General features: G+C 41.7%; 1 protein-coding gene across 1 annotated transcript in view; it reads right to left on the bottom strand.

Annotated features, from left to right (window-relative positions):
- LOC125451748 (centrosomal protein of 192 kDa-like) overlaps nucleotides 1-21,342 on the bottom strand; it is a 214,670-nt gene that overhangs the window by 43,667 nt on the left and 149,661 nt on the right. The window contains exons 45-50 of the mRNA XM_059646356.1: nucleotides 15,791-15,912; nucleotides 12,348-12,457; nucleotides 9,193-9,352; nucleotides 8,743-8,924; nucleotides 8,089-8,212; nucleotides 2,326-2,431 (exon numbers count right to left, since the gene is read on the bottom strand). Coding sequence (XP_059502339.1) covers nucleotides 2,326-2,431; nucleotides 8,089-8,212; nucleotides 8,743-8,924; nucleotides 9,193-9,352; nucleotides 12,348-12,457; nucleotides 15,791-15,912 — 804 coding nt within the window. The remainder of the gene's footprint in view (nucleotides 1-2,325; nucleotides 2,432-8,088; nucleotides 8,213-8,742; nucleotides 8,925-9,192; nucleotides 9,353-12,347; nucleotides 12,458-15,790; nucleotides 15,913-21,342) is intronic.

Below are 21,342 nucleotides of genomic sequence, written 5' to 3' on the forward strand. Positions count from 1 at the left end.
CCCACATTCAAAATTTCAATGTCAGTGTGGTGCTAGGCACACTATGTTTGTTTCTTTGATAGAACATGTTTTTGACTTGATGACAGCATGCTGTAAGTGGCAAATACCACTAATGTTGATACTGCTTTGTAGTATTGTGGCAGTGCGCAATGAGTAAAGTACTGACTATCCCCAGCTAGCATACATTTTCAAAGCTTGCAGCACTGTTTAACATTTAAATGTGACTGTCCGGCTAATATTCAGTTGTATGATCTTTGATGGACAAAGTATTACACTAACAACCAAGGATGAGAATTCTGAACTGTTGTGGAGTCAGAGTCATACAGCACAGAAACAGACCCCCTCAGTCCAACCATCCATGCCAATCATAATCCGAAATTAAACTAGTCCCACCTATCTCCAATTGACCCATATCCCTCCTGACATTTCTTATTCATGTATTTATGAAATGTCTTCTAAACATTGTAACTATAGCCGCAGCTACACTTCCTCTACAAGATCATTCAACACATTAACCCCACACTGCATTAAAAAAAATTATCCCTCATGTCTTTAAAGCTTTCTCCTCTCACCTTAAAAATATGCTCCCCAGTCTTGAAATCTCCCACCCGGGGGAAAGACACTTGCCATGCACCTTATCTATGCCACTCATGAATTTATAAAACCCTATAAAGGTCACCTCTCATCCTCCTATGCTCCAATGAAAATGTCACAGCCTATCGAACCTCCCCACATGATTCAAACCCTCCAATCCTGGAAACATCCTAGTAAATGCCTTCTAAACCCTCTCCAATTTAATAACATCCTTCCTTAAACTGGACAACCCGAACTGGACCTAGTACTCCAGAAGAGGTCTCACCAATTGCCTCGACAACCTCAACATAATGCCCAACTCATATTTAAAGATCTGAGCAATAAAGGCACGCATATCAAATACCTTCTTATCTACCAAGAATTACGTATCTGGATGCCTATGTCTCTCCGTTTTACAACACTGCCCGAGGCCCTACTTGTAAGTGTATAAGTCTTGTCTTTGTTTTACAAAAATGTAATACCGCATACTTCAACAAATTATATTCTGTTTGCCACTCTTCAACCCATTGACGCAACTGATCAAGATCTCTTTGTACTCTTGGATATCCTTCTTCACTGACCACAATACCACCAATCTTGGTGTCATCCACAAACTTTCTAACCATGCTTTCTATATGCTCATCTAAATCATTTATCTAAGTGGCAAACAAAAAGTGGACACAGTATTGAAATAAATAAGTTTAATTCTTCAGAGTTGCTTTGTTTTCTGACTTGTTCTCATCTGTCTTTTCTAATTAATTTGTACTAGGAGTGGATGTAAAAACAAGGTTGTTAACATAAGAGGAAACTAGTACATGATACTGTAAGGGTAGCTTGTGTTTTTATGAATGGAGGCAGTCCAAGAAAAGATCAGTCTTCTGAAGCATGAGTGATCAGAGATAATGGGAACTGCAGATGCTGGAGAATCCAAGGTAACAAAGCGTGAAGCTGGATGAACACAGCAGGCCAAGCAGCAACTCAGGAGCACAAAAGCTGACGTTTCGGGCCTCGACCCTTCATCAGCTTTTGTGCTCCTGAGATGCTCCTTGGCCTGCTGTGTTCATCCAGCTTCACACTTTGTTATCTTGAAACATGAGTGAGTTGAGTTTTCCCACAGTAAAATCAACACTTTTTGTCTTATTGAGGTTAACAGTGTTGGGCAAAGAAATCAGAGTACAAAGTTAAGAAAACTACGAATAAATGCCTCAGTTGCATATGGGTTAAAACAGGGCAAGAGGAAAATGAAAGAGTGTGATCTGACGGAACATTTGGGGCCAGAAACTTAACTATGCGGATCAACAGATTAGAGGGATTGCTGCCATTCTATTTCAGCCACAATGTTTTAGACTGGAGATGGCAGAACATACAGTTCAGAATTAAGACTGCAAGCACACTAATATTTAACTGCTTTACTTTTGAAGCAAAATGCTCCTGGTTGCATAAGCTAGCAAAGAAATTTTACAGTTTACCTGCACCAATTAGTTTTATTGAAAAAATCCTAACTTCCAATTTTATTTGCTGAGACAAAAAAAGTAAAAAGAAAATGTTTAAAAATCTATTGTATGCAGTTAACTAATGAAAAATTTTGCCATAATATTTGAGTAGTACTCATTGAGGCTGTTTCTCTACTTATTAATCTATTTGGGAAGTAACCATAACCTGAGCACAAGTGAATCTTGAGGATAAAATATTTCCTGGGAAATTAATCCAAAATAAAAGTCATTTAACTGTAAATTAAGTTATATTTCTTACCTGCTGTATGTTGTCACATTGCACATAGATCTTTCCACTCCATGGTACAGCAGAAGGTTTAGCAATGAAAGAAGGATTTGGACTCACAAGAATTAATAAATGGCTCCTGATTAAAAGAAATAAACACTGTTTTCCACTACATAACTAGCAAAATAAGAACTTTGTAAATTTCACATTCACATTGTTAGTGGTGCTTACCCAAGTACTAGAATTAATATAAAACAACCTTTAACTAAGGTACCACTAATACGTCTCTCCTCAGTCTTCAAATTTTAAGCATCAATAAATACTCACATAAATAAATTTGTCAAACAGGCAGACAGTCTGAATGCAGAGACAGTAGGAACTGCCAATGCTGGACAATCTGGGGTGACAAGGTGTAGAGCTAGATGAATACAGCAGGCCAAGCAGCATCAGAGGAGCTGGAAAGCTGACATTTCGGGTCTAGACCCTTCTGTGTTTTAGGACTAAGATACTATGTAGGAATCACTAGTAGCCTTGCATTTCTCCAACATTCCTCTAAAAACAGTATTAATAATATTTTTGATCTGCAGTAAGAAGTTAAATACGTATTCCAAGTTGAAGTGACCATTTCGTAAATTAACAATAATGTTCAAGGAAATTTTCCTTCTAAGTGAGAGGGAGGTCAGTAGCTGCTGAAATCTCTAACACAAATGGCACTGGGCAAGAATCAATATATTGATTAAATTTTACATTAAAACACAATTTACAGGTGCATCCAAACTCCTCAAAAAAAAGGGCAAAACCTATTGAAAACACTATCTAGTACCAAATTTAATATATTCACGTCTACTCAAAACAGGAACTGAGGATGAACTTATGGACATCACTCATCTCAGTAGGACACAACTGAGTGTAGTTAAGGGACAATTTTTTTTGAACAGTAGCTACAGGGGAGGCAATTTAATAATGCAATGATTAATTGAATTTAGAAAGCACTTACCTATTCTACATCTGCTATGTAGAGACCAAATCCCACCCCCCTCAAAATATATTAAGATAGCCCAAGTCGTTTTCTTATTTCTAAAAGAGAACTTTAAGGTATTGTGGTCCAGATGCAATTTGGATTTGTCAGACTACCAGGCTTGAAGCAAAACACAAAACACATTTTATTTTAACAAGAGTAAGAATAACAAACAACTAAGAATTGGAATAGCAACTGTTGAAGAACTTGATAGAATAATACATTATTTATCTACTAAACAGCAACTATTCCAATACAGTAACAACCCATAAATACACCCGTGGAAAAAAGTGAATGGCAGAATCCTTAGAGTATTGATACAGAGGGATCTGGGTGTGCAGGTCCTCAGATCACGGAAGGTGGCAGTGCAGGTCAATAAGGTTTTTAAAAAAGGCTTATGGCATGATCACTTTCATTGGGGGGTGTACTGAATAGATCGGTAGAAAAGCTATACTGCACCTTTTAGAGAACTTTAGTTAAGCCACACTTGGAATGTTGCATTAGTTTATGGTCACCACGCTACCAGAAGAACATGGATGCTTTGGAGAGGGTACAGAAAAAGGGTTACTCGGATATTGCCTGGTACGGGGAAATTTTAGGTATAAAGAAAGGTTGAATAGACAGGGGTTAAAATTGTTTCAGAGATAGTAGGAACTGCAGAAGCTGGAGAGTCTGTGATAATAAGGTGTAGAACTAAATGAACACAGCAGGCCAAGCAGGATCAGAGGAGCAAGGCGGCTGACGGGTCTAGGCCTGAAACATCACCCTTCCTACTCCGCTGCTGCATGGCCTGCTGTATTCATCCAGCTCCACACCTTGTTATCGTGGATGGACTGGGTTGGTTTTCACTGGAACATAGGTGGTTGAGGGGCAAGCTAATAGAAGTTTAAAACATTATGAATGGCGTGGCTAGAAAGGAAAGTAGGATGCATCTTTTCAGGGTGCAAAGTTGAATTACTAGGGGACACAGGTTCAAGATACAGGGCTGGGGGGGCATTTCAGTGAGCTGTGCAAGGCATGTTTTTCCAGACCAAAAAAAGTGGAGTACGTTTGAACACATTGCCAGAGGTGGTGGTGGAAGCAGACACAACAACAGCGTTCGAGAACACCTGGACATACACATGAACACTTAAAGGGAAGAGAGGGATACGGATCCTGCAAGTGAAGCCAGTTTTAACGTGCAAGATGGGGCACAGCACGCTTGGAGGGCCAAGGGGTCTGTTCCTGCATTGTTTGTTGCTCCTGGACTGCAGCCCTATTAGCAATAGTGGGTCAAAATCCTAGAACTCCCTCCCTTACAATATTTCCAGAGACCCTTCAATAAGTGGCCTGCAATGGCTGCAGAAGACAGCTGACCACCACTACCTTCCAGACAACTCGGGATGAGCAATAAATGGTAACCAAATCTTGAAATTAAAAAAAAATGAGCCAGTGTCTCAGATCAAGGGAGTCATTAGAATGAAAACGTAACTGCCTTACTGCGTGTATCAGGGTTGCAAATCCCCCTTTAGAGGGCACCATGGTGAAAAATGATCTTTAGTGATCACAAACTTCTGCTCAACAAGTTTTAAAAAGCAATACCAGGTTACAGTCCAGGAGATTTATTTGGAAACAAGCTTTCGAAGTCTTGCTTCTTCATCAGGTGAGAGGTGCCATCAGACACAATTTATATGCAAAAAGATCAAAGGGTCCCAGAATTAATGCAAATGTATTGAACCAACCTAAAATGGCTGTTAAATGCTTAGACAATGAAACGTGAGGCTGGATGAACACAGCAGGCCCAGCAGCATCTCAGGAGCACAAAAGCTCACATTTCGGCCCTCAGAGAGGGGGATGGGGTGAGGGTTCTAGAATAGATAGGGAGAGAGGGGGAGAAGGGGAGGCGGACCGAAGATGGAGAGAAAAGAAGATAGGTGGAGAGGAGAGTATAGGTAGGGAGGTAGGGAGGGGATAGGTCAGTCCAGGGAAGACAGAGAGGACAAGGAGGTTACATTGATGACTGTATCGGCACCGCCTCTTGCTCCCCAGAGGAGCTCAAACCGTTCATCCACTTCACCAACACCTTCCACCACAACCTTCAGTTCACCTGGGCCATCTCCAGCACATCCCTCACCTTCCCAGATCTCTCAGTTTCCATCTCAGGCAACCAGCTTGTAACTCATGTCCATTTCAAGCCCACCGACTCCCACAGCTACCTAGAATACAGCCCCTCCCACTCACCCTCCTGCAAAAATGCCATCCCCTATTCCCAATTCCTCCGCCTCCGCCGCATCTGCTCCCACGATGAGGCATTCCACTCCCGCACATCCCAGATGTCCAAGTTCTTCAAGGACCGCAACTTTCCCCCCCACAGTGGTCGAGAACACCCTTGACCGCGTCTCCCGCATTTCCCGCAACGCATCCCTCACACCCCGCCACCGCCACAACTGCCCAAAGAGGATCCCCCTCGTTCTCACACACCACCCCACCAACCTCCGGATACAACGCATCATCCGCCGACACTTCCGCCATCTACAATCCGACCCCACCACCCAAGACACGTTTCCATCCCCACCCCTGTCTGCTTTCCGGAGAGACCACTCTCTCCGTGACTCCCTTGTTCGCGCCACACTGCCCTCCAACCCCACCACACCCGGCACCTTCCCCTGCAACCACAGGAAATGCTACACTTGCCACCACACCTCCTCCCTCACCCCTATCCCAGGCCCCAAGATGACTTTCCACATTAAGCAGAGGTTCACCTGCACATCTGCCAACGTGGTATACTGCATCCACTGCACCCGGTGTGGCTTCCTCTACATTGGGGAAACCAAGCAGAGGCTTGGGGACCGCTTTGCAGAGCACCTCTGCTCGGTTCGCAATAAACAACTGCACCTCCCAGTCGCAAACCACTTGCACTCCCCCTCCCATTCTTTAGATGACATATCCATCATGGGCCTCCTGCAGTGCCACAATGATGCCACCCGAAGGTTGCAGGAACAGCAACTCATATTCCGCTTGGGAACCCTGCAGCCCAATGGTATCAATGTGGACTTCACCAGCTTCAAAATCTCCCCTTTCCCCACCGCATCCCAAAACCAGCCCAGTTCATCCCCTTCCCCCACTGCACCACACAACCAGCCCAGCTCTTCCCCTCCACCCACTGCATCCCAAAACCAGTCCAACCTGTCTCTGCCTCCCTAACCTCTTCTTCCTCTCACCCATCCCTTCCTCCCACCCCAAGCCGCACCTCCATCTCCTACCTACTAACCTCATCCCACCTCCTTGACCTGTCCATCTTCCCTGGACTGACCTATCCCCTCCCTACCTCCCCACCTATACTCTCCTCTCCACCTATCTTCTTTTCTCACCATCTTCGGTCCGCCTCCCCGTCTCTCCCTATTTATTCCAGAACCCTCTCCCCATCCCCCTCTCTGATGAAGGGTCTAGGCCCGAAACGTCAGCTTTTGTGTTCCTGAGATGCTGCTAGGCCTGCTGTGTTCATCCAGCCTCACATTTCATTGTCTTGGATTCTCCAGCATCTGCAGTTCCCATTATCACTGTTAAATGCTTAATCAGCTTAAAAGGATCAATATGCAAATCCCAGAACTTCTTAAAAGTCACTGCCCCGAGATAACAAAAGGTTTCATCAGTACAATGACAAAAGAAATTCTGGTATTTGCATATTAATCCTTTCTGGGTGATTAAACATTGAACAACCATCTGAGGTTTGTTCAACACATCTGCATCAGTTCTATGACCCTTTGACCACATGCTTATAAATTCTGTGTTTGATACCACCTCTCTCACTAATACTTGAAGGAAAAGCAAGACGCCAAAAGCTTGTCTTCAAATAAACCTGTTAGATTATAAACTGGTATCATGTGATTTTTCACCTTGTCCACCCAGTACAACACCAGTACTTCCCCACTATGGCTCAAAAGTTTGACAGGTCTGTGGGGAGCTATCAATGCTTGGTTGACCATGGCATACATGACAAAAACCTGATACGATTGGGGGTGAATACAGCTCATCCACTCTGCCAGCTTTTCTTTCTATTCTTGCTTGTTTCTCCCTAAGTTTTCAACATTTGTTTTTTTTCCTCTGTTTACCTGCTAGAGGGAGGTCAATTGTGGAAGCAGCAGCAGAGACTACATCAGTTGGGGGACCAAGAGCAGTTGATGCGCCCAGGCAGAACTCTGGCAGTCAGCAACTTTGAGGAAGTAGCTGGGACCCAATGCGGGACTCTGGTGGCCAGTGGCAAGGCAGCTGGCAGCACGGAGATTGAGACACCAAGCCCAGCACAAGGGCAGGGGGGTGAGGGGCAAGGGCAGATAGCAATTGGTGGCAAGACAGCAGCGCAGAGGCACGGGAGATCAAGCCCAGTGGGGGAGGGTATGCCGCAAGACAGGACAGCTAGGATCTCGAGTTCGAGCCCTTGGTGAGATAAGCCCAGCATGGGCTAACTGCAATCCCATGACTAAAAGTCTGTAATTTTGAACTTTCACAAAAAAATTATTTCTTTATTTTTCTACTTTTTAAAAAAGAAATTGTACCTATGTACCTTGTACCCTAACGTGGCACTGTGAATGGCTACACTATAAACTTTTCTCTGTACTCCTATACAGGAGTACACATGACAATAGACCCTAATTCTAATTTCATGTTGAGAATTAAAAATTCAAACAAGTTAGTAAAGTTAAAATGAACAGCATATGCATTCAGTTATGAATCACATCGTAATAATTTAAGTATCCCCAGTTTCAAGAATCAACCTGTTAATGTAAGTTTATACATACTCTGGATCAACAACTCCATGTTGGGGTGTTACTGTTAACGAGTGTGCTGGCCAAGACAACTCAAAAGCCAAAGACCTAGGGGAATGATTTATAATCTGTACACGTCCAGTCTGCGCTGATCCATCTATGAAATGCAGAAATAAAATTAGAGCATTACAAATCATGATCCTGAAACATACGTTCACAAGTCTTCACAGCCAACATCTGATATCCACTCCCATTAGTAGATGCACACGAGGTGTCTGTTGTTGCTTCACCTCTCGTAAGGAGTTATCTTACTGATTGCATTGACAGAATCTAGCCATCTACAAATAACGTCAGTCTACGGCTGTAATGTTACCACAAGTCAACCACAGCAGCTCCCACGGACAACCAATGACAATTTAAAGTGAAGTGACATTTTAGTTAATACTCAAGAGGAGCTGAAAAGGATAAAGAAAATCAGCACACGTGCAGATGAATAGAGTTAATGTTTCATCCATTTTATGCTTGTTTAAGAGTTCCAGGATTTGCAGTATTTTCCTTTTGTCAAGTAGTTTTTAAATGGTGCTTTCCATATTTCAATTTATCTAGAGGCAAGCATGTTCCACTATACCTAGTTTTTCCAATTTCCTACAAACAACACAATAGAAATTGCAATGCAATGCTACTCACCAGCTGATGGCACAGTAAGAATTAAATATTCAGGCCGAATAGTCCATGATGATTTTTGTTTAGGTGACTGCTTCAGCATTTGATTAGAAGCATTCAAAGATAATGGAGAACCTTGTGGGCCTCTCACTGGAAGTACATCTAATGATGCATTTGATGGATTCCTTTCTGAGCTTCCGTGTACACTGAAAAGTTACATCAGACAAGTGTCATTCTGATGTTTTTCTTAAACCCGCCACCTGTTTGTTTCTTTTCAATAAAAATTTCAACTTACTTCCTAGATAAAACATTTAATTAAATTCAAACATCAAAATCTTATTTTCCTAAGAGCCTTATGAATAAGTTGGTCATACAATCCCTTGAGCTTGCTGTGCCATTTAATTTCATTTCATAAATAATGAAACTCATGCATTCAAATCAAATGTAAATTTGTAAAATAATACTTCTCAATACCTTTCTGATTCAACGCTCATACTATCAGACAATGAAAATGAATCCAAAGCTTCTGTATGAGTGATTTCAGTTGTAGAGCTTCCAGTAACAGAGAGCATCACCTTATTCAGGTTTCCATAAAAAATCTTTATGTCATTTGTTCTCTTTGGGATATCATAGACTAGGAAATAAAATCAAATAGCTGTAAGTATTTTATTCTGACAACGGAATGTGACGCTAGGTTTTGAGAAGATTTGTAGCTTAGGTTGAGGTTCTGGAGGCGAGTTTGCTCGCTGAGCTGGAAGGTTAGTTTTCAGACGTTTCGTCACCATTCTAGGTAACATCATCAGAGAGCCTCTGATGAAGTGCTGGTGTTGTGTTAGAAAGCGGGACGTAACACCAGCGCTTCAAACACAACACCAGCGCTTCATCGGAGGCTCACTGATGATGTTACCTAGAATGGTGACGAAACGTCTGAAAGCTAACCTTCCAGCTCAGCAAGCAAACTGACATCCAGAATGTGACGCTATTTCACTCAAAGCAAGTAAATTATTTCAAGTTAGATCATTAACTTGAATCTTTGTGTTAGCATTAAGTACAGTCAGATGTACAGCATAGAAACAGACCTTTTGGTCCAACTCATCCATACCAAACAGAGCCTAAACTTATCTAGTCCCTTTTACCAGTATTTGGCCCATCTCCCTCCAAACCTTCCTAATCATATAGCCAACGAGATGGCTTTTAATTATTGTAATTGTACCAGCCTCTAATCACATCCTCTGGCAGCTCATTCTATTCATGCAGCACCCTCTGCATGAGCAAACTTCCCCTCCGGTCTCTTAAATCTTCCCCCTCTCACCTTAAACCCACACCTTCTAATTTTGGACTCCCCACCCCAGGGAAAAGACGTTGTCTATTCACTCTATCCATGCCGCTCATGATTTTATAAATCTCTATAAGGTCAACCCTCAGCCTCTGTCGCTCCTGGGAAAATGGCAGGGGGAGGCTGAATAGGCTGGGGCTAAGAACATTTGGATAGAAGTAGCCAGAGTCTAAACAACCATCAGAAATTGAAAAAAAAAGGAAAGGCACTCTGATCAAACAGCTCATACCCAACACCCAGTGGTGATTTCATTAGTGTGACATGAACCAATAGACCTCTTAACAGACCAAGCTTAGCAATATCAGTGGTGAAAGGTTAAAGAGTGATCCTGCAGCCGAGAGAGAATAGGGCAAGAATCAGCTGAGTCATAAAGAATAAGATGGAGATTAGCTTAGCAGCAGGTGATGAGGAAACCAACATGTCCACTGGTCTCAATGTCATGTCAAACACTGGGAGTATTGGCCAACTTCACAGAAATTCCATCTTTGTATTGAAGATACTCTCCAATGATGCGTGTGGCACTACCATCGTACTATGAAGTAGGAGGAGAGGTAGTGGCAAAACACTGAACTGTGTAGAGTTTGTCTCCTTCGAGTAAGGATGTACTGGCACTGGAAGGAGTGCAAGGGAGGTTCACTAGGTTGATTTTGACGGTGGGACGGTTGGCTTATGAGGAGACATTGATTAGGCTGAGACTATACTCATTGGAACTTAGAAGAATGGCAAGGGGTGGGATCTGATAGAAACATATCAAGTTACAAAGAGAAAAGACAAGATAGGTACATTTAAGTCATCATTGGATAAGCATATGGACGTACATGGAATAGTGTAGGTTAGATGGGCTTGAGAGCGGTATGACAGGGCGGCACAACATTGAGGGCCGAAGGGCCTGTACTGTGCTGTAATGTTCTATGTATAGAGCAAGAACTTGGTTTCCACTGGCAGGTGAAACTAGAACTAGGGGGCACAGCCTCAAAATAACAGAGAGCAGATTTAGCACTGAGATCAGGAAGAACTTCTTCACCCAAAGAGTTGTGAATCTGTGGAATTCCCTGCCCGGTGAAGCAGTTGAGGCCACTTCATTGTTTTTAAGGCAGGGATAGATTTTTGAATGGTACAGGAAATAAAGGATTACGGTGAATGCGAAGGTAAGTGGAGTTGAGTCCACAAAAAGATTAGCCGTGATCTTACTGAATGGCAGAGCTAGCTCAGTGGGCCAGATGAGCTACTCCCTCACGTTCCTTTTTGTTATGAACTCGTAATCCAGAATCCTGGGCTAATTTTTTGGGGACGTGGGTTTGACTCCCATCATGGCAGATGGTGAAATGGAAATTTATCAAAACTGAGTTAAAAAGCTGATCTAATAGCAACTATGTAACAACTATGAAATGTTGTCAAAGATACATCTGGATTATTAGGTGGCGTTCTTTAATTCAAGTAATTTTCTATCCTGACCGGATTGAGACTACATATGACTCCAGATCCATACCAGTGTGGAAGGCATTTCACTGCCCTCAAAAAGTCCAGCAAGCCACTCAGTTCAAGGGCATTGAAGGATGGGTAATAAAGGCTGGCTGAGCCAGCAATACTCACATCTTATGAATAAGTGAAAAAATTTCAAACAGAGCTAACCAGAAGTCAGCACGTACGAGACAGCCTGTGGCATCAGTTTCAGAACTATACTCAACTATAATCTGCAATGGCATATAGTGAAGAAAGGCATCTTAGGAGCTGCACCAGCCATACCTAGAAATTAGTTGTCAATGTGATGAAGCTATGACACAGCTTTATTTGTGTAGTTTTAGGATGGCTTACCTATTTTAATACTCCATGGTCTTGAGGAAGAATTTAGAAGAATGAGATGACCAATGAAACCTTTCGTTTCATTTATTTTTTCATGAGATGCAAGCTTTGAACCCAATGTTTGGGCCAATGTGTGGTGTAAAATTTGCTACAACTGACAATATTTATTTTTATATAACCCATCATCATCTGTGCTCCAAGTTCCCTTCAATGTTACCACATAATTAAGACAGTATTTACATTCCATTAAAATTAGACTACTTGCAAGATAGCTGTTTGACCCAAATCTCATTATCCTCTAAACAAAAAAAATTTGAAAAAGGATCCTTTTCGCCTCATAATACAAGATGGATGAATAATTGATGCAGCTTGAACGTCAATTGCAGAAACATGGAATTCAGGATATTAAAACTGTCACCTATATTAAAATGACAGAATTAATTGAAAAACCTGCATGTTAAATGAGAGGTAATAAACAAGCAATTAATACCTTCTGACACCAACTCTTCACCAGGAAACATTTGATTGAAATTAATCTTTCTGAGTGGACTATTACCGCAAACTATCTGATCGTGGGCACGATGATTCCGGGTAAGAGCCCTGAGGTAATGATTTAGAGTTGGGGAGGAAAAAAAGAAAAAGAAAAAGGAAACGTCATTAAAGGTGCATAATCAAAATAACAAATATTCAAAAAAAAAATTGTCCTAATTTAGAATATTTGCTTTTTAAGTTTAAAATTACTATTAATTATTTTTACAGCAAAGACACTATTGAACAAAGCACATTTCTAAGATAGTAAAATATTCAAGAAATCCAGTTAATACATCAAGTTGCCTTCAATTTGCTGCAACTTCAAACTCAGAACAACCTGGGTGACCCAAAAATACAATATAGGGGCACAAGTAGGCCATGTGGTGTCTCAAAACTGCTCTGCCATTTGATAAAATGGTATGAAGTAAGCAATCATAACCTCAACTCCAGAATTCTCACTATCCCAATAACCTTTCATCCATTGCTTCTAAGAATCTAGCCACCTTCATCTTTTAAAAAGAAAGATTTCCTTTCTCCAAAAAAAGCGCAACAGAAGCAAAGTTCCAAAGGCTTACGACCCTCAGAAGAGGGAAGATTTTGCCTCAATGTTTTAAATCTGTAAGCCCTTTATTAATAAAGTGGCTTCCATGACCAGATATTCCAATAAAACACAAGTACCCTCTTTGTAGCTACCCAGTGAAGAACACTCAGGATCTTACATTTTCAATTAAGTGTCCCGCAAAGTCCAGTGTGCCCTACCTTGCCTCAAGAATCTGTGCATTCTAGTAACAGTCTGGTGAAACCTTCTCTGAACTGCCTCCAAACACAAGTACATCCTTCCTTACATTACCATATTGGACTCTGCCTATGCAAGTAAGTTACCTTCCACACCATAAGCCTTTGTTTTCCATAATACTGTGCAACCAATCCTTCCAAAACGAGGACTGTGTGGGGCTCAGAAGAAAACCTGCAGGTTGTGGTATTTTCATGCATCTGTTGCCCTTGTACAAGGTCACATTTTGGAAGGAAATCTTAAAAGGAGCCCTGATGAGCTGCAGCAACATACATGATATATGGCATTCACTGCCTCCACTATGCATCGAAGGTGAAGGAAAAGAATGCTGAAGGTGGTGGATTGGGTACCAATCAAGTGGATCACTTGGTCCCGTATGGCACTGAGCTAGTGCGTTGGTTGAGGGGCATCTAGCCAGGTGGGTTGAGAGTACTGAATCACATTCCTGAGCTGTCTCTTGCAAATGGGAGAGAACAGGCAGGATATTCACTGCAGAATACCTCGCCTCTGATGTGTCCTCATAACCATTCCTCCAGTGCAGCTTACTTAGTGAATGTAATTTTCCTGAGCTCCTCCCTCCTCATTTCCTGATAGAGGGCCTTTTGTGGGAAGTTATTTACATTCCCTTTTGTGAAATCTTCAATTAAAAACCAATTCAATTTATGGATCATCTTGGGTTTTCATTAATTCTCCAGGTTCACTTTCTGTAGGGCCAATGTGTACTTCATCTTTTTCTAACATTCGGAGTATTATACATTGATATTATACATCTTACTTTCTAAACAAAGAAAATAGGACCAGGAATAGATCATTTAGCCCTTCAACTTGGATCTTATTAAATGGCACAGCAGGCTTGATCATCCTACTCAACATTGTATTCTCACTTTCTCCCAAAGCCCTTTGATTCCTTTAGCCATAAAGAACATATCTAACTTATTTTTGAAAACATTTCATGTTTTTAAAAAGTATTTATATTTCTAGCTAGCTTTCTCCCAAACTCTCATTAATCTTTGCCATTTTTCCTGTTCTTTTATGTTCTGTCTAATCTTTTGACCTGGCACTCACTTGGCACCTTTTGTTTTTTTAAAATTTATTACCTTTGATTTTATTCGTAACTATGGGTAGTGGATCCACCCCTTAGACTTCTTGCGCTTTTGAAAATTAATCTATTCTGCATATCCTATCTCCTTAAATTTCTGCCACTTATGTCTACTGAGCTGTCCTTTAATGCAAGTTTTCCTGTTAACCTCAGGCAGCTCTGCTTTCATGATTCCCAAATGTTCTTTTCCAATTTAAATCGGTAGTCACTGACTCATTCCTCTCTCTCTCAAACTGAATGCGAAAGTCAATCATATGATCGCTGCTACCTCACAGCACATTCACAGAATTCATGAACTAACTCTGTCTGGTTACAGGCTGCTTCCTGGTTGGATCCAAAAACATGCTCTTCTCAGAAACTATCCAGAAAACACTGAACTCTTCATCCAAGCCACCTTTGCCCATCTGTTTTTTTCTCATCCATATAAATTTTAAAAATGCATCCATGATTACTGCTCTATCTTTCTGACAAGTCTCGTATATATATTCCATCCTATTGCATGGCTGCTGTTCAAGAGGGGAACTGTACACCAGCCCAACAAGACTCCTCACTTATAACATTTATTGGCTCTATCCAAACTGCTTTTACATGCTTTTCAAAATTCTTTTATGGGACCTGTGCATCGCTGGCTGGCTAACATTTATTGCCTGTTCCCAGTTGCCCTTAAGTAGTGCGGGCTGAGGCAAATAAAGCATAAGTATTAAATGCTGGCCAGACAACAACACCAACGTCCCACAAAATAATTTAAGAAAGGGATATGAAAGCAATTTGGGTAGAGGCACAAATTCATAGATGGATTCAAGAAATTAGGCTGCCCCTCTCTACTGCGTTGATTCCATCGTTAAAATCAAGAGTCAATGACATTCTTCCAACATTTTTTCTTGCTTCTTGGCCTGACCTTCCTGACGAAAATGGTACAGATGCCCTGTATTATTTTCAATATGCATCTCCAAACATGCTTTGTAATGGCCATCAGATTGTACTCATTTTTATTTGGACTCTCAGTTAGTCAGCTTTATTTCAAACACTACATGCCCTCAGTTTTTAGTTTTATCCTTTTCTTACTTTTGTAAGCAATACCCTTATATGTTGAATTAGACTTAAACCTCCACTCTCTACAACTTCATTCTCCGTATGATAATTAGAAGAAGTGACAATGTAAACATTACCCTTTCACTTCATTCAGCCTGAACAAAAACTATCGCTTAATCAGTCATTTAATACTGAGGAAATGGGCATTACTCAAATCCTGTTGAGAAACTATGAGGACTATTGAATTATTTTGGGTCTCTTACAGTTGACTCTGTCCTTACTTTGTGCCTAAAAAAACTATTCTACATCTGTCAGTGGACACTGAGAATAAGGGTCCAAGATGAAATTCCTTGTCTATTGTTCAGATCTTCTAATATCAAATATATCATTGGAACTACTGTCACAGGCTTTTTGTAAGCCATAACACACACACACACATTGAACACTCAAACAGAAGTTGTATATACAAGCCACATGCCTTCTTAGCTGCTGTCGTGCCATCTCATCTCCCCAAAAGAAACAAACTCTACAAAGAAATGCTGAATCCATTTTACAGTGAAGATATTCTCTTAGAGTGGAGTGACAAGTCACAGTAATTATCTGAGGAAAGAAAAATTACATACAGGTACATCAAAACCAAAAGATATTCAACACTACAAAAAATATTGCGTTTTATTAATCAGTAATTAAACCTAAAGTGACTGACCAGTTCATGCAGGATTTGTGGACAGAAACTATAGATAATGTTTCCATTTACAACCCTACAGCTACAAATAATTTATTTTTGGTTCATGGGATGTGGGCATTGCCAGCTATGCAACTCTTTATTGCCCATCCATAATGGCCCAGTCAGCAGCTACCACACTGCTGTGGGTCTGGAATCATTTCCAGTTTTGGCCAGGTAAAGATGACAGATTTCCATCTTGGGAAAAGAAAAGGACATTAGTGAACCAGATAGGTATTTTTTAAAAACAATTTTCAGTAGGTACATGGTCATCATTAGACTAGTTCTTTTTAAAATTCCAAATACTTATTAAATTCAAAATTTCACCATCCACTATGATGGAATTCAAACCCATATCCTCTGAACATTGGAGATAATGGGAACTGCAGATGCTGGAGATTCCAAGATAATAAAATGTGAGGCTGGATGAACACAGCAGGCCAAGCAGCATCTCAGGAGCACAAAAGCTGACGTTTCGGGCCTAGACCCTTCATCAGAGAGGGGGATGGGGGGAGGGAACTGGAATAAATAGGGAGAGGGGGAGGCGGACCGAAGATGGAGAGTAAAGAAGATAGGTGGAGAGAGTGTAGGCACCCCCCGCTACCTACTAACCTCATCCCACCTCCTTGACCTGTCCGTCTTCCCTGGACTGACCTATCCCCTCCCTACCTCCCCACCTACACTCTCTCCACCTATCTTCTTTACTCTCCATCTTCGGTCCGCCTCCCCCTCTCTCCCTATTTATTCCAGTTCCCTCCCCCCATCCCCCTCTCTGATGAAGGGTCTAGGCCCGAAACGTCAGCTTTTCTGCTCCTGAGATGCTGCTTGGCCTGCTGTGTTCATCCAGCCTCACATCTTATTATCCTCTGAACATTGGCCTGGGATTCCGGATTACTAGTCCAATGACATAAATAACCAACAGAAACACAGTGGTAAAGAGGGAGAGTTGGTAGGAGAGAAATGAATAAGCCAAAATAGAGAGGAAAGGTGCTGCCAAGGGTGGCGGTTGCCTTTGTCCACAGAACTGACTCAATTTAGAGAGAGAATGCAACTCTAACTTCCTGTAGCTGTTGGTGTGTTCACTGAGTGGGAGGTTTGACAGCAGACATTTCGTCCGTTTGCTCAGTGCTGCGGAGCCTCCTGAGAAGCACTGTTGTCTTGTGCTGATTTGAATTTATGAGATCTGGTTTTTGCTGCTTCCACTAGGAGCCAGTTACAACTGTGCATTGTAATGTATATCGGGTCTAATTCAACTTGTTTGTTGGAGTCCGCAGATCAATGCCATGCCTCCAAAATTCACTGGCTGTCCTTTGTTTAAATTGTCCAAAGTACTGCTGTCCCAGTTGAAAGTGTGGTTTTTCTCATATTTATTGAAACCAAGGACATTTGATTGTGTTGTTTAGATGCTAGCTGGTGTTAGTCGATTTGGGTTGCTAGTGGTCTGCTTGTTGCCCCATGTAGTGTTTTGGGCAGTCTCCGCATAATATCTTGTAAACCGCTTGCGTCCTGTCCATGGTATCTATTGTGTCTTTAACCCTGATCAGTTGCTGCTTTAGTGGGGCTGCCAGTTTGGGTGCTGTCATGATTCCTAGCAGTCTGAGTAGTCTGGCTGTCAGCTCAGAGGGTGTTTTGTTTGGTTTGTGGGATGGTGGTTATTGTTTCAGGTCTTGGTCTGTCCTGGTTGCGTTATCTGTTGGAAAGGCATCGGAGGATGAAGCTGTGGGGCTATCCATTCCTAGTAAACACATTGCAGAGATGCGCTGCTTCTTACTTCTGCAGATCAGGCATGCTGCAGTGTGTAGTAGCCCTTTTGAACAGGGTCCTAACGCAGCTCCTCTGGCGAGTTGGAGTGGTTGCTGTGACAGTTTGAAGACCTGATCAGTATGTACAGATTTCCTATATACTTTTGTAGTGAACTCACTGTTCTGTTCTTTCCATATCAAGACAGAAATTGACCAGAGTTAAAGACCCAATAGATACTGTAGGCAGGGCAAAATGGGTTTTACAAAATACCATGCAAAGACTGCACAGAACACAATTTGGGGCAACAGGCAGAGAGCTAGCAACCCACATCCACAAACACCAGCTAACAACTAAATAACATGACAGACGTCCTTCGTTTCAATACGCACAGATGAGAATTGCCACACTTTCAACATGGACAACGCTGTCATTGCACATATCAAACAGAGGACAGCCACAGAATTCTTTGGGGCTTGGCATTCATCCGTGGACTCCATCAACAAACACATTGCAATGGCCTGTATATCAGGTCTAATTCAATGCACAGCCAGAACCGGCACCTATCGGAAGCAGCAAAAACAGGGCCGTATAAATTCAAACTGACATAAGTCAACAGCGCTTCACAGGAGACTCCACAGCACTGAGGATGTCACTTACTAAGGGGATGAAACGTCTGCTATCAAACCTCCAGCTCAGCAAACGCACCAACATCTACAAACAGCACCCAAGCTACAAATCTCAGTCAAACTCTAACATTTACTATCAAGTCAACCTGGTCCAGAACCAACCAAAATAAAATGGCACCTGACAACAAACATAGTGTAATCCTTTCCAGGCTAGTTACTAACATTTTCTTTTGGAGGTTTTTCACTCTACTAACCTTTTCGCATCCCATTCTCACCTTCTTCCTAAAGGTCCACAAACAGGTAAACACACCATTTTAGCTTTTCCTGCACCCTAGTGCCAATTCTCCTGTCTTTTCCCCAGATGACTGCACACCACTTTTGCCACATTTTCAAGTATTGTATTTAGTGGGATTGCTCAGTATGGAAAGAAAAACACTTGCAATGACATCCTTGCTTTGCTTGCACATCACTTTAATTCAGAACAGTCTTGTTGATTTTCTACACAGGCCCTCTCTATGAGTTGACAGCAGCTACTCCCTATCTACTGTCCAGCCTGTTGATGCTTTTGAAAACCTCCAGATCTCCTCAGCCTTCTTCTCTCCACGGAGAAGAGGCACAACATATTCGATCGATCCTCATAACTGAAGTTTCTCCTTCCAGGAACCGATCTTTTAAATTGCTTTTGCACATTGTCCAACATATTCATATTTTTCCTTTAATGTGGTGACCACAACTGTACACATTCCTCCAGCTGAGGTCCAACAAATAATTATACAAGTTCAAGATCACCTCCTGTCTCTTGTAATCTGTGGCCTTATTAATAAACCAGACAGAACACTTATTAACTGATCTCTCACTTGTCCTGCTACTTTCAAATGACATGCGCACATATACATCCCTGTCTGTTTGCTCCTACATCTGGTTTAGGATTGTATCTTGTTTCACTGTTCTTCCACCTAAAGTGAAGATTCCTTTTGAAATCTGTGCCAAATCTCCTGAAAGCAAACCCCACACCTCTCCCTTTTTAAAAAAAACGGCAATTACTAATTCTATTCCAAATAAGTGCCCATAGAAGCTTTTCCACCAAAGCCAAACTGACTACAAGGATTATCTTGCAATCCTTTCTTGAACAAGGCTATAATGTTGGGAATTTGAGTGTTCTGGCAACTCACCCTGCTCCAGAGAAGACTGAATTTACAGTTAATGCCCCACAACATCACTTTTCATCCTTTGATGCATCTCGTCTGGTTTCAGTGCCTTGCCCACTTAGTGTCAAGAATCTCAAGACTTCATCCTTATTCATTTTTGATCCCTCCTCATGACAGAGCTTTCTCCTCTAACTGTGGACCACATCCTCCTCTTTGGTAAAGAGGGAAGCAAAGTATTAATTTAACACATCAGTCATGCTGCCAAATCTATGTTTAAATCTCCCTTTTGGTCTCTTGTCAGCCCTAATCCTCCTTTAATCCCTCTTACTAATTACATGCCTATAGATGACAACTTCGGGACTGCCTTTTAATGCTAGCTGCTAGTGGTTGCTGCTTGCCCTGCTGTGTTCATCCAGCTCCACACATGGTTATCTCGGATTCTCTGGCATCTGCAGTTCCGATTATGTCTGACCCCAGTCTCTTCTCATCATTCTTCGTTGCTGCTCTTATTTGTTTTTCTCACCTACCAAGTAAACTGTTTGTATTTCTGTCTTATGCTTGTCATAAGGACACCTTTTCTTCCTAACGTTAATTTCTACCTCTTCGGTCATCCGTGAAACTCTGGATTTATTTTTGTCCTACCTTTTCCATCTGAGGAAATATACCATGACTATATGCAAAACATATGCTCCTTGAAGATGACCCCATTGTTCAGTTATCTTTTCTCACCAGTCTTATTCTAAATCAAAGATAGTGGGAACTGCAGATGCTGAAGAATCCAAAATAACAAAGTACATAGCTGGATGAACACAGCAGGCCAAGCAGCATCTCAGGAACACTAAAGCTGACGTTTCGGGCCCAGACCCTCTGATGAAGGGTCTAGGCCCGAAACGTCAGCTTTTGTGTTCCTGAGTTGCTGCTTGGCCTGCTGTGTTCATCCAGCTACACACTTCGTTATCTTATTAAAATCAATCCTGTTTAGCTCTGCTCTTGTGCCATTAAAGTTAGCCCTCCACTGGCTGATTTTTTTTTGTTTCTCCACATTATTGCATGTCATTCTCCAAAACCATCCTGAACCTCTGAGGCAATGATCACTATCTCCTAAAATATTCCTTGCTTGTCACACTGGATACATACTACTGTAGGAAATTCTCCCTAATGCAATCCAGGAATACTTGTCTCTACTGTTCTTTACACAATCAATATCCCAGTCTCTACTTGGGCAAGTGAAGTCACCATTTATAACCACTCTTCACATTTCTAATCTCCCTGCAGATTTGTTCCTCTATTTCCACTTGTTAGTGGCCTATAAGGATACTGACCAATGTAATTGTGCCCTTTTTACTGAGTACAGAGTTGATTTTGCTACGGCTACAGTGTTTAAGACATTTTCCTATGTGTGCTGCAACGTTCCCCCTTAAGCAAACACTGCTACCCCTCTTCCTTTCCTATATTTTCTGGCCAAATTATAACCAGCAATGTTTAACACAGTCTTACCCTTTCCTGAGGAAGGTTTCCCTCACTGCCAGGATATCATAAACCCATGTTGCAAGCAATCTGCACCAATAACTTCCCAAACCTTATTTATCATACTCTGTGGTGTATATAGACATGTATATTAAGTCAGGGTAAGGGACAGAGAAAGAAAGTCCAAAATAGAGATAATGTATTAACTTACTATTCCTTAAGTTACTCCTAGATGTCTCCCTCAGTAGTTTGTAATCCCTAATATTCCTCTCTACTTTTTTCTTCATTCCCATAACCCTACTCAGTTCGTTCTAAAGCCTGC

The sequence above is a fragment of the Stegostoma tigrinum genome, chromosome 5, assembly GCF_030684315.1.
Source record: "Stegostoma tigrinum isolate sSteTig4 chromosome 5, sSteTig4.hap1, whole genome shotgun sequence".
Taxonomy (NCBI): domain Eukaryota; kingdom Metazoa; phylum Chordata; class Chondrichthyes; order Orectolobiformes; family Stegostomatidae; genus Stegostoma; species Stegostoma tigrinum.